Consider the following 13,396-nt stretch of genomic DNA (forward strand, 5'->3'; position numbering starts at 1 on the left):
ATCAGGAGGAAGGCAAATAGCACAGATGTGACCGATGAGCAAGGAATGCTAAGAAAAGCCTTGAAGTGGGCCCAGAAAACTCACAGTTAGGTAGAAAGGCGGCAAAAAAATTCACAGCTCTCTTTTACAGAAATAAAACTAAAAATCAGATATGCAATTTACAAAGAGCACCCAAAGCTGTCAATAATTGATTTTTAAAAGCACCAAGGAGGAACTGGGGAGAGCGGAGAGTGCCGCTTACAGCACTCCTTCCCATATCTGCATGGGCCTCTGGTACAGAGAAACTGGGACAGGCTGGCACAGACCCCGAGGCACTGACTGTGAAGCTGTCAGGATTACTGTCTGAGCTCAGAGTTGGCAAAGGCCCCCAGCCAGGCTCACCCAGCCCTGGCAAGCACAGCCCTATCTCTTGTGCAGATTACTCACCAACAACCAAAGCAGAGCACAAGAAAGAAGAGACAATAGGCTTGTCATGACCAGCCACTCTGAAAGGACACGTGGTGTAAGGACGTAGAGCGACCTTTTGTTCCCAAGAGACAATTATTAGTTTTCTGTGGCAGAATAACAAAGAAAACTCCACTGGATAAATCCATAGCTTCTGGCTAAGGCAAAAAGGACAAAGGGAGATCTCTTTGGCATGGAAAGTAAGTGAAGCAAGACAAAAACGGACTGCTACAGACCAGAAGCCTAATGAACAAGCACCAGCAATGCATGCACTGTGTCCTCTGTGTTTTATTGTCCCTTCCTGGCCCTACTCTGCCTCTCACAGGGATTACTAGGCCTCCAAAGCAGTGGTACAAGCATCAGACATGCTCACGCTCCCATTTCTGCTCTTCTATCCAAAGGAAGGAGGGGAAATGGCATAGTCAGGTGAATGAAGATTTTGAAAGTAAGGAGCTGGTGAAGAGTTGCTCAAGTATCCTTTTCTGTAACTGTAAACCGAAGAGCCACTGATTGTTATTTCAATCACTGCACTCACCAGCGTAGCCAAGGTACTAAAAGGGACTGCTGCCACACTCCAGACTGAAAGCCAGATTTGAGAGGGAGGAAGTGGAATAGAAACCTTAGGGCTGGTCAAAAACTTCAGTGTAGGTGGGTGAGCAGGGAACTCAGGAAGTAACACCAGGAATGGCGTAAAAGAAGCAGCAGATTACCAAGACAGTGTGGCATTTTTTATGGAAACAAAACTAATATAATTTTTTGCAACTATAGAAAACATTCCTTGGAAATGTTCTGATTTTCATCAACCAAGTGGTTGGCTTGAACCTAGTGTCATTAAAAGCCAATTTTGTTACAGGTCTCTCTTATCTTCCTCTCTCCACTTCCCAAAAGAGAATATGGAATGGGCAGGGAAGAACACGGAGACAAAAGCCACAAGATTTTGTTATAAATAGTTTCAAATAGACATTCTGACACAAAGTATCAGTATTAAGACTATACTTTGCACTTTTGAACCATGCAGTGGTAAGCACATTGTTTGGGTGGATGAAAGGAAATGCTCTGCAGCAGAAACTGCCCTCTAAGACAAGGACAGCACTGCTGTGAGGAGCTGGAGGCCTTAGTGGTATTTGCTCTAGGACAAACAAATAAGGTTGGTGCAGAATATAACCAAGGTGTTTCCCTCCCAGCGTGGTTCAAGATAAAATGGGGTGATTCCTCCCCCAAACAAAAAAAAGCAAGCAAAACTTACCACTCTTAGCAAATTCCGACGCTCTTTGAAGGTGGCACAGCAACCAAGGATGCCAGTGACCATGACAACCACCCCAGCCACAACCAGAATGTAAGCAGTTGCTGAATACGTGCTGGAGGAGAGCAGGCTGATGTAGTCACTCTTCTCAGCGAGGGTCCAGGCGCCCACTGCCATTACGGCCCCACCAGCCAGCTGGGTAGAGAGAGAAGCAAGCAAATAAGAGGCATCAGATAAATGAACTTCCTCACCTCTCACAGCAAACAGACTGAGATACCAGGATGTGCCTCAGCTCCACAAGGTGAGTCAAAGATGATCTACGCTAAAGGAAGGACTCCCAGAGGTCTCACTGGGCCCAGGAGCAGGCCCCAGTGCACTGGGAGAAGCTGGGCTTCACGGTGGCCAGTTTTGCACGCCAGGCAGCCTGAGATGCAAGCAGGCTGCATCTCAGGAGCATCTACCTGTGCACAGCAGTTCATACTTGGACCAAAGCTTTCCCAAATGTAGCCACACTGTTATCTGGGCAAATACGAAAAAATTTGAAATGTATTGGGATGCTACCTAGCAGAAGAGGGGAAGAAAACAGCTTTACATCAGCAAGCTCTCCCCTGTTTGGAGCAAGGACTACCAATAAATGACAACCATGCCCAATACCTCCTTCCTAGACTACACCTCTGGGGAGGAAGCAGTCAAGGAGCTCAACAGCCTAGCTGATTAAACTCCAACCCTTGCAGCAAATGAATGTGGAGAAGACCAACCAGACTCCTACCAATCCCTTCCCTCTTTGCAAGCCTTGTGTTTCTGGAGGCTTTTATGCAGCTTCTAGTAAGCTCAGACAGAGCTTTCCTTAAAGGTCTGACCTGGGTGCTCCAATGTTCTGTCCCAGGCAGCAAAGAAAAAAACAATCCTTTGGGATCAGTAACTTTCTGGTGGAAAGCACGACTCTAGGAAGCTCTGCTGTGGACCCAGCTGCAAGAAGGTGTTTGTTACCCTTGCTCTAGCTATCCCACCCCACTGCCGGGACTGCCTCTGCCATTTTGAGGAGGAGGAATGGCAAGGCAGTGGAGTCCTCAGGCTCCATGAAAAAGCAATCCAGGTGAAAAAACAAGGCAGAGATACAGCATGGTTTCAGGCTTCCTGTTATTTTCCATACGTAATAACATGACCTAGAAACAGCCAGAGACTACAGTGTCAGACTGTAACTTCTGCAGCCTGGGCAGGCAAGCCCAAGGGATGAGATTCCATCCCACAGGACGAAACCTGTGTCCTACTGATGTCACTGCTTTTTGCCAAAGTCTCCATCAAGCCCAAGATTTCTGTGCTCCCGACACCAAAACTGCAGTGCCATCTCAGTGCCTCTGAAACACACTGAAGCTTCTTACCCAGAAAAAAAAGTTGAAGATGAAGAGCAGGTACTTGAGACAGATGGTCCCACATGTTTCCTTCTTTTCCGTATACTCACGCATCTTTCTGGCTTAGCAAGTTCCTGAAAAAACAATCAGAAAAGCTTGAGTCAGTTGGTCACCACACCCTTTTTCCCAAAAGGCCAGCATTTCAACTCTCCTGCTGCAAGACCTCACACTTCCGACCTTTTGCTGAAGTAAGTTAGTGAGCAAACCACTCAAGTGACTACAGGGAGGCCAGACAGTGCTTGCTTAGATAAAGAGCTCTTGTATCCACTTGGGTGACCTACACAGCACGAGACCTTGCACAGTGTGAGAGGGTGGCAGATGGTACCAGCATGTGGCCTTCCTGTACTGCCTTCATCCCCATCTCTCTCCCCATCCTGCTGTCACTTCCAAAGACTCATTTTCCTTTAGACCAATACTTGCAGTGGAGGGATCAGACCTACTGTTGTGCGAGTGGTCAAGCCAAAACCATTAATTATGATAAACGTTATGGGGAGGAAACTTCAGTATAGTTCATGCTCACTTTTTCCTATCTGAACTGAAATCTCAGACCTGTTATCCAGAAAAATCCTGGTATCTGGCTCCTGACTGCTGCCTGCAACTGCTGCTTCTGAAAGCAGTGACAGAAACCTCTGTCTTTGACATTTATGGAATAATCTGTCTCCAAAGAATATTCTTTCCTCATTGGAATTAGTTACAACTGCCTTAAATAGATCTCTCTCTAAGTTTGGGGTATTTTTAATCTTTGCAGTTATAACTGGGAACATACTTGTTATCCACTCAAATGCCCTATCGTTTTGGAGCTCAAATAGTACGTTGGAGAAATTCTCTTCTTCACTCTGCCTATTTCTCATGGCCCTTCTCACTGGCCAGCTGTCTCCTAGGGCAGCTGTCCCTGCTATTGAGAGGAAGAAACATAACCATTGGCTTCAGATGATCTGACAGCACAAAATGCCACTGCAGATACATAACGACTGGGAGTTCATTGCGGGTGAATCCCAGTGCAGCCTTACAGATCTGCTACACTCCTGAGCAGGTTTCTCACACGTAGGTCTGCAGCAAGTGCAGCTCCATGTCACTTCAATGCCTCTTCACAGCCTCCTGTTGATGCCACAAGGTCTGAACCTCTTGAAAAAAAATATTCTCACCATTCCCTGACAAGGCGGAGAGGACAAAGGCAGTGCTCGTATCAGAGCTCCTAAATCAGCAATTTCCCTGGAAGCAAACAGACAAACAGCCTCTCCTTTTTTCCAGAGGCACGGAGTTCATGCTCACTTAAATTACAAAACTTCTTCCCGTAAGAGATGCAAGCTTCCTCTGGGACCCACTGTGGCTGCAACCCAACCATGCAGTACAGACACTCATCTACACTGGCAAGCCCACTGCAGAACACCTGACAGTAAAGAAAGCCAGCTTGGTACACAGAGCCAGGCTGCACATCAAGTGGCTCTCAGGCTGGGTCAGTCAGTCAGCATTGTCTTTGCTGCTCCATTGCTAACATCTGGCTTCAGAGCCAGATGAACCGAGGCTGGGAAGAGCACCTGCCCGTTCTGCAGCATAACTGTGTTTTATTTGCAGGGAACTCTTTCTTTTTGCTTTACACCAGCCTGCTCGAAGACCCCAGCCAGGCCTGTGTTTTAGAAAGTAATAAATGAAGGCTAACAGGGAAGGCAAGCTGAGAACACACCAACAATCCCACCCGTGCCTGCCTACCGTCACCATTTCACAAGAAAACATTTTTCTCTAGAATAACATCTGGCAACAACAGTTGGCAGCAGAAAGCTGTTTCACTGGCAAAAGGAACAGCTCTGAGACAGTGGCATATATCAAGGGGAATAACTCTTCAAAGTTATCTTATCTTCAGAAGAGATCAGAACCTCCAGCAATGCTCAGATTAATTACCACATTGCAGCACGAAAAGGCCTGGGGCAGTGGGAGGAATGGATGCTGGTGGCACCCTATGTGCTGAACAGACTTGTAAATTCTCAAGAAAACGCCCTGTGAAAACAACGTTCATGGAAGGTGACAGATTTACAATTCCCAGAGGCTTAATTTAGCCACAGAACAGGAAAGGCAGCAGTGAGGCAGACTCCCACAGTCACATACACCTGCACAACCCAAAACAGCCCAGACCTGAGAGATGCCCTCCAGTAACAGATTCTAAGGGTTGTGCCTGGCTTTTTGCCCAGCCCTGCTAACATCAGACCGTATGTAGAGGAAAATGCACCACAGGTTTGCTGAGACTGACCCTGGTTCATATGACTGATAGCCAGGGGACGGTAACAATCCTTACTGTCCTTGGGCCAGCTCCTTCACCCAGTTCTCCTCTTGGGCCAGAGGATTTCAGGAACCTTTCCCCCTTCCCCTCAAAGTATGTTCCCTGTGAAAAAAATGCCACTACAGGTATTCCCATATATCACCATACAGTAGGTGCTGGGCCCTAGTGAGGGATGCTGACTTGTCCCTCCTTCTGATCCAAGAGCCCATCATTCCAGACTGAGCTGCATTTGCTCTCGGTGAGGACTGGGCAGAGACGTAGCTGAGACCATACTTGCACTCAGATGACAGACAGTCTGAAATTCCCCTCAAGACTGCACGTCTTGCTCCACTGCGCGCCCTGTACGTGTCTTCCCAGCAGCTCAGCTTCACCACTGGCAAGAGAAGATCTGTCTGTTTCCATAAAGCTGGCAGGGAACAGCTGCAGGTTTATAAAGCACAGAGATTCACGCAGGGATGGCAGGCCATGAATCAGAAAGCAATCAGGGCTGTCTCCTGTTTGATGTATCTGTCCTAGCCAGGAGCAGAGCTGATGGCACTGGCCGCCTGACCCAGAGAGCTATTCAGGGAAAGGCAGCTCTCTCCACACCCTCCTTTTGGAACTCACGTGTTTGTGCTCTGTCTCACACAGGGTGGCCTGCAGCCTCCCGTCGCCTGCGAAGACTGGGTCAGGCTTCAGTGAGCCACGCTGATCCTCAGGGAAAGCAAGTGAGGGCAGGAGATGCCAGTGAGATGCCTTTCCCAAAGAGCCCAGGCAGTGGAGAGGTGAGCCACAATCTGCCTTGTGGGCTAAGGGTGACTCTGGGCTCTGAGCCTCACAGCCCAAAAAAAGCACAGAGGTGTTGATCTGCACTACCCCACCGGGATGAATATGGGGGGCCTCATCCTGAATTCACTGATGTGACCAGGGTCTCTTGGCTTCAGTCATCTTTATAACAGACCCTCAGAAGTGACACAAATCACTCTTGAAATCAGACAAGAACAAGCAACATTAGTTAACACACGATTATATTCTATTTTAAAACACCGAGGCAAAGGTCTATTCTGAATCACATTGATAACTACAAATGAACTCTCCAGTGGACATCAAATGGTGAGCTATCCCACAGGGGTGTTTTACAAATGCATAAAAACATATCAATTAGACGTGAGCTTCGTAACAGGAAGCGCTTTGCTAACTGAAAAAAGTGGTTAAGCACTTCCATAGTGAAGTTCACTCGGTCCAGTCCAAGAGACAGAAGCTTCATCAGCAAGTTAAATTTAAGCAAGCAACCATGGGATACAGGCTGTGAAGTTTAGTCACACAAGGAAGAGATGTATTCTTATGTAATTCACCAGAAATCGACAACAGGTTCCTACTATGCCCACACACACTGCAATGGAAGTGACAAGGAGAAACATTGCTCTAAGTAAAACAAAATACACAAAGATGGGGGGAAAAAAACAAGGACAAACTCAGTGCAACAGAACCTGCACATGATAGGGAGGGGTAACAGCTTGAAGATTAATTCAAGAAACTGGAGTTGAACAGCTTGAATCCAATTCTCTGCTCTGACACAGACTTTCTGCATGGCCTTGGGCAAGTCCCTTAGTCTGTCCCTTGCCTCTGCTCTTTCTCCCCAGAGCAGGACCCTCATCTTTATCTAAACCCAATGATGTTGTAAGGGTCTGCACTGAGAACCCCTGCTGACAGAGGAATGCCAGCTGCGAGGCATGACAGGCTCCAGGTGACTGGGGTATTGGCAAAGCCCTACAGCAATACAATTTTACTGCCTCAAAAGTGCTTTTGCCAGTACAGGCTACTTTGGCCAGTGACCTGGAACAACCTCTTTTTGGGGTTAGTAAAATCCATACTTATAACGAGAGGACTGTCTGGTAAAGCAATTTTGGCAACCATTTATGAGGCAAGCTGACTCAAACACATCAAAGATTGCAAGATGCTAGTAACGAACTACAAGAGAATGGAGTAATAGCAAAGCACCTACACGAAGAGCAAGGAGGAAAGGATGACCCAACTATACAAATATCTCAAAAAAAGACAAAAGAAAAAGAGAGTGAGCTCATCCTGCCCTGTCTGACTGCATGCCTCAACCTCCCAGCTGGGTAAGAACACACGGTGCAAGGCCGGGGTCAGTTCAGAAGTGAAACCACTCCACGGCCTGATTTTCTTGGGCTCTCATCCTACTGAGACTGAACTCTTAAGACGAATTGGACAGCAGAAACACAACAAAAGTTGAGCAGTTCGGCTCCTGGGAGCACCTGGGAACACAAACATTGCACAACAGCTGTTTTGTTGCACTGAGCCACCTAAAATCTCAATGGCAGGACTTGCTCTGGTATCCCACATCAGACCACTGTATTTTTATTTGCAGGCCCAGAAGTACATACAGGCATGCACCCACATCCCAGCTCAGAAAGCACGTGGCATGCACACACACACACTCCTGCTGGCTAGACATTCATTTAGTCATTACAGACGGGGCTTGGTACATTTGCCTCAACTTGCACAGTAACAGTACTTAATTAAACAGCAAAGAAATCCAGGCCTGCAGGCTTTTTCTGTACAACCTGCCCTAAAGCAGCATCTGACAGATAGGGAAGAAACAATGCCAAAGCAAACGAAATTGCTCCCAGGACATTAAAACCATCATTATTTTTAAGTATTGATTTTTGAATGATAAGAAGAAAAATGGTACCCAACGCATCAGTGACGTCTACTTCATAGATAAGTTGTGTGCCAGAAGTTAGCTAACTTCTAACATCTTTGCCAACAAACACAAGAAAGACTTGCTGCAGGAAATCCTGCTGCACTTAAGCTGCTATGGAAGTGCAGCTGCCAAAGGGCTGCAAGTCCAACACTGGCAGCCCCTTGCCAATGCAGCCACCTCGCACTCCCAGTGGGCACGTTGCTGGTGTGGAGGCCGAGGCTGGGCTATCCCATAGTCTGTCTGAGCTGGGACAGATAACCCTGGCCCTGAGGCAGCTCTTAGCAAACAACGCAGCTGTCCTCCCCTCGGTATGTGCAATGCAGGTGCAGGACAGACCTCATTCTCCAGGAAGGCTAAACTCCAACCTTTGAAAGCTTGACCTCTCTAAGATCCCTCTGTGGAAGATGAAAGTATTACAGGCCCCACCGCTTTACCGACCCCACTGAACATCCTCAGAAAAGGCCTCCAGCTGCTCATCAACTTGCCAGCACATCTCTCCCAGCCCAGAAAGCAGCCAGAAGTAATCAACTGAAGCCCTCCCAGGAGAGGAACCCTAAAGCTTGCAGGTGAAGAGCTCTTATTTACACAACTACCAAGTGCCATCATCCACTCCAAATCAATAGCCAACATGGGTCAACAGGCTTGACACTGACCTTTCACCACCAAAGCAGCTCACAGAACCAGTGCAAATGTTCAGTCCTCTTCAAGTGCTTTCTTCCACACGCTCTCTTCTCGCTGGCTCTGGTCCTCTGCTGGATTCAGGAAAGCAGAAAGCTGAAAAAGAAAAGAGAGATGCAGAGATTCATGAGCTATCTCAAAGACTATTCTGGAAAACAGTATTTGATAATATCCTCCACCATCAAGTCCTCCTTTTAATAGAGAGCACAAGATTTTAGAATACACCTTATGAATGCGTTTGATTAAACTGAAAGGTGTGCAAGGCTAACAGGGGAGAACAAACTGCGGCAGTGGGGAGTGGGAAGACCTTTCAATGGTAGGAAGCTGTCAGAACAGGTTTATATTCACTGCTGCATCCTGTAAATGCTGCTATCCTTTCTGTCCAGGCTGTGTACGCACTGCAATGACAGCTCATTCTGGTGCAAAAAACCTGGAAGTAACTCCATGAGAAAGCTCAGAAAGAAGACCCTTCTTGTGCAGTGGGAAGCCCTAGCTGGTATTAGAGCCTCCAAGTGATCATCATTTCTAGTCTACCCATGGAAACTACCTGGGAAGAAGAAAAAGGTGGGCAGACAGTACCAGAACTCATTGCATGCATCCATCCTCTGCTCCCAGGCCTCAAGCCCTAGGATACAGAGCACAAACCACAGCGGGGCCCCACAGAGAAAAAGCACACTAGGAACCCACCGTTTTCTCTACCCCCACCGAAGCATAATCAAGACACAGGTTGTAAGCACTATGGCAGGCTCTGCTGGAAACAGCTCCCCTGAATTCATCTGCCACTGCCAGCCCTCCTAGCGCAAGGCTTAAGCCTCCCAGTGCAAATGCACAGTAACTCCCTCAGATAAGCCAAAGGAATGTGCTTTCAAACTTGAAGGAGTTATTTCTCTGCAACCTTACTACATTTTCGACATCGAGTCACAGAATGGCTTGGATTGAAAGGGATCTTTAAAGGTCATCTAGTCCAACCCCCACCCCCTGCAATGAGCAAGGGCATCCATTACTCCTTGTCCTATCACTACAGACCCTACTAAGAAGTCCCTTCTCTTCTTTCTTACAAGCCCCCTTCAAGTACTGAAAGGCTGCAATAAGATCTCCCCAGAGCTGTCTCTTCTCCAGGCTGAGTAACCCCAACTCTCCCAGCCTGTCCTCATAGCAGAGGTGCTCCAGCCCTCTGATCAGTTTTGTGGCCCTCCTCTGGACCCACTCCAGCAAGTCCACGACTTTCCTGTGCTGAGGGCTCCAGAGCTGGACACAGTACTCCAGATGGGGTCTCACCAGGCAGAGCAGAGGGGCAGAATCACCTCCCGTGACCTGGTGGCCACGCTTCTTTTGATGTAGCCCAGTATCATTGATGAAGATCTGTAGCTCTTCCTTGTCCACCGATGTAGTCACTGCATCACAAAAGGCCACTAGGTTTGTCAGGCAGGACTTGTCCTTGGTGAAGCCATGCTGGCTGTCTCAAATCACCTCCCTGTCCTCCATGTGCCTTAACATAGCTTCCAGGATGATGTGTTCCATGATCTTCCCAGGCCCAGAGGTGAGGCTGACAGGTCGGTAGTTCCCAGGGTCCTCCTTTCTACCCTTTTTTAAAATGGGTGCAATGTTTCCCTTTTTCCACTCACTACAGACTTCACCTGACTTCCACGACTTTTCAAAGATCATGGGGAATGTCTTGGCAACTACATCCGCCAACTCCCTCAGGACTCTGGGATGCATCTAGTCAGCTCCCAAACACTTCTGTATGTTCAGGTTCCTCAGGTGGTCACAAATCTGATCTTCTTTTACAGTGGGAAGGACTTTGCTCCCCCAGTCCCTGCCTTGAGGCCCATCCACTCAAGAGGTATGGGAAGAGAGGTTGCCAGTGAAGACTGAGGCAAAGTTGAAGTTGTCGAGTACCTCAGCCTTCTCGTCATTCATTGTTCCCAGTTTGCCAGTCTTGCTTATTGGGGCAGGGGGGAGGGTACGCTTTCTTTGACCTTCCTTTTCTGGCTGACGTACCTGTAGAAGCCCTTCTTATTACTCTTTGTGCCCCTTGCCAAGTTAGGCTCCAGCTGTATCTTGGCCTTCCTGACCCCACCCCTACACAACCAGGCAGCGTCCCTATACTCTTTCCCAGGATACCTGTCCCTGCTTCCACTTCTGCATTTCCTTTTTGCAGGTCTCAATTCAGCCATGTTGGTTTCCTGCCTTCCTTTCCTGATTTCTTACAGTTGGGGCTCAAGAGCTCTTGTGCTCTATGGAAAGCATCCTTAAAGATCTGCCAGCTCTGTTCTACTCCCTTGTTCCTGAGGGCAGTTTCCCAGGGGTACCATTGACTACCTCCCGGAAGAGCTGGAATTTTGCTTTCCTCAAATTCAGTGTCTCAACTGTAATCTTCATCTGACCCATATCCCTCAGGACTGTGAACTCCACCAGGGCATGATCACTGCGGCCCAGGCTCCCTGCAATCTTGATGTCACCAATTAGCTCACTTGCTTTGGTGACCAACAGGTTCACTATGACATCCCCTCTGGTAGGGCTGTCTATGAGCTGGCTTAAGAAGCTATCCTTAATGCACTCCAGAAATCTCCTGGATTGCCTACAGCTTGCCATGCTGCTTCTCTAGCAGATGTTGGGGCGGTTGAAGGTCCCCAGCAGGATGAGAACCTGCAAGCGTGGTGCCTTCTGCAGCTGTACTAAGAAGGCTTTGTCAATAGGCTCCCCTTGATCAGGCAGCCTGTAGTAGACACCTTCCACAAGGTTCCCTTTGTTTCTTTGGTCTCCAATTTTTATCCATAAGCTTTCAACCTGCTCATGGCTGCTCTTCAGAGTCAGCTCTTTACAATCTATCAATTTCTTTACATAGAGGGCAATCCCTCCACCTCTCCTTCCTCACCTGTCCCTTCTGACCAGCTTGTAGTCATCGATAGCAACACTCCAGTCGTGGGATTCCTCCCACCAGCTTTCAGTAATGGCAACTACGTTGTGGTTTCTAGCAGCACAGTGGTTTCCAACTCCTCTGGTTTGTCACCCATGCTGTGTGCATTGTTGTAGAGGCACTTCAGCTGGGCTGTTGGCCATGTCACCTTTTTAGAGGAACACACCTTAATTCCTTTGAGGTATTTCACTGGCGTTTCCCGGTTGGCTCCTGTAACCTCAGGAGCCCCTGGCTCCTCTCTGTAAGACTCCAGTGTGCTCCAGTGTACCCAGCAGGGCTCAGAGCAACAGGTTGAGGGGCCCTCGATAGCACCCCATTGCTCTAAGCTTGGCATGTCATCCCATGGCTTGTCATTTCTGTCAGGCAGCTAGGTTGCATATGGCTGCTGTACTGGAAAATGGCCTCTAGCATCCCCTGTCCCCTGCTTTTCTAAGCTACAGGGTCCCAAACTTTTTGCAATCATTTGTAGTGCCACATCTTCAGCCATCTCACCCTCATCTCACAGCAGGCAGGTTTGATTCTCCCTGCAATCTGTATGGAGAGGGGAAGAGAACAGCAATTATTCCTCCCTAACCTGTTTAGATACTGAATCCTTTGATCTACACCTTGACACTAACTCACTTCACAGCCTAAGGCTTAACCTCTTATCTACTGCTACCAGGATATGGAAGCAGTAATACTTCCTGATTTGCCTGGGTGGCATAATGGAGTGTTTGCAAAGCACCTGAGAAGAGAAAAAAGTTAGTTCTTATTAGTGGATCAAATTTAACAGAGTTCATAACCATTTTAATTTCCTATTATCTTTAAGGGGATGTTCCTGCAGCCCTTTACCTAGCATAGTATGGGTGACACACCTTAATTTATAATCAGCTTGGATTACCCCTGCTTCCATTCCCTGTGAAAAGGAATGCTCTGGTAAGACCTAGAAACTAGTTGATTCACATTACTGTGTTGCCTCTAGACCACAAAAACATCTCTTGAGAGAAACAGTGGAAATCCCAGCACTGGAGACATTGAGAGGCAGGCCAAATGAAGTCCTGGAATCATTAATTAAAGATTAGACAAGGGAGTTTTCTGAGGAAATGGGGAGAGGAGGGAAGATACAGATAGTGTGGTCATCTGCAAATTTGGCAAGCAATAGCTCTGAAGCATCCTCAGTCCCAAGGCTGGGCCCAAACTCTCCTCAAGAAGCCCTTGCCTGTGCCCTGCCATTTATCCATCTGCATCACACTGTTCCCACACTCCTGCCCTTTCAGAAGAGAAAGTCGATCCGAGATGCAAAGCTGAGTGCTTTGTTTTCCATCTCAGCGTGTTGGAACATGCCAGAAAGTCAAAGTACTTGCGCCTCTAAGGCTGGAGAGAAGGCAAAACACGAGCCAGACAATTAGTGAGGCAAAGATGCTCCTTCTCAGGAACTGTCATTTGTATCTGGGGGGTGAAGGAAGGAGGGCAGGCACGGGGAACAGATTTTGGTCCAAAACCCTCCTCCCTGACCCTTCACATGGAAGCTGAACTCATTTGGCACTGCTGAATGAGACTCCCCAGACCACAGCTTGAAAACAGCCTTTACTTCTGCCTGTTGTCTAAACTGATTACGTGGTCCTGAGTCATCTCCCTTGACTGTACAGTACCTAGCACAAAAGCATCTCCTCCACCCTTCCTCCCCAAGCCTTTTAGGGGCTGTTGAGCAGTGAGGAATACAAAGCAGTGTTTTCCA

General features: G+C 47.9%; 1 protein-coding gene across 3 annotated transcripts in view; it reads right to left on the bottom strand.

The window, feature by feature from the left end:
- Positions 1-13,396, bottom strand: part of CD151 (CD151 molecule (Raph blood group)) — a 37,327-nt gene that overhangs the window by 11,946 nt on the left and 11,985 nt on the right. For all 3 annotated transcript variants that reach the window (XM_014957658.1, XM_014957659.1, XM_014957660.1), the window contains 3 exons: positions 8,735-8,855; positions 3,070-3,173; positions 1,691-1,882 (listed from right to left, as the gene is read on the bottom strand). In XM_014957658.1, the coding sequence (XP_014813144.1) occupies positions 1,691-1,882; positions 3,070-3,153 (276 nt within the window). In that variant the 5' untranslated portion in view covers positions 3,154-3,173; positions 8,735-8,855. The remainder of the gene's footprint in view (positions 1-1,690; positions 1,883-3,069; positions 3,174-8,734; positions 8,856-13,396) is intronic.

This window comes from Calidris pugnax, unplaced genomic scaffold (genome assembly GCF_001431845.1).
Source record: "Calidris pugnax isolate Ruff unplaced genomic scaffold, ASM143184v1 scaffold211, whole genome shotgun sequence".
In the NCBI taxonomy this organism is placed as follows: Eukaryota; Metazoa; Chordata; class Aves; order Charadriiformes; family Scolopacidae; genus Calidris; species Calidris pugnax.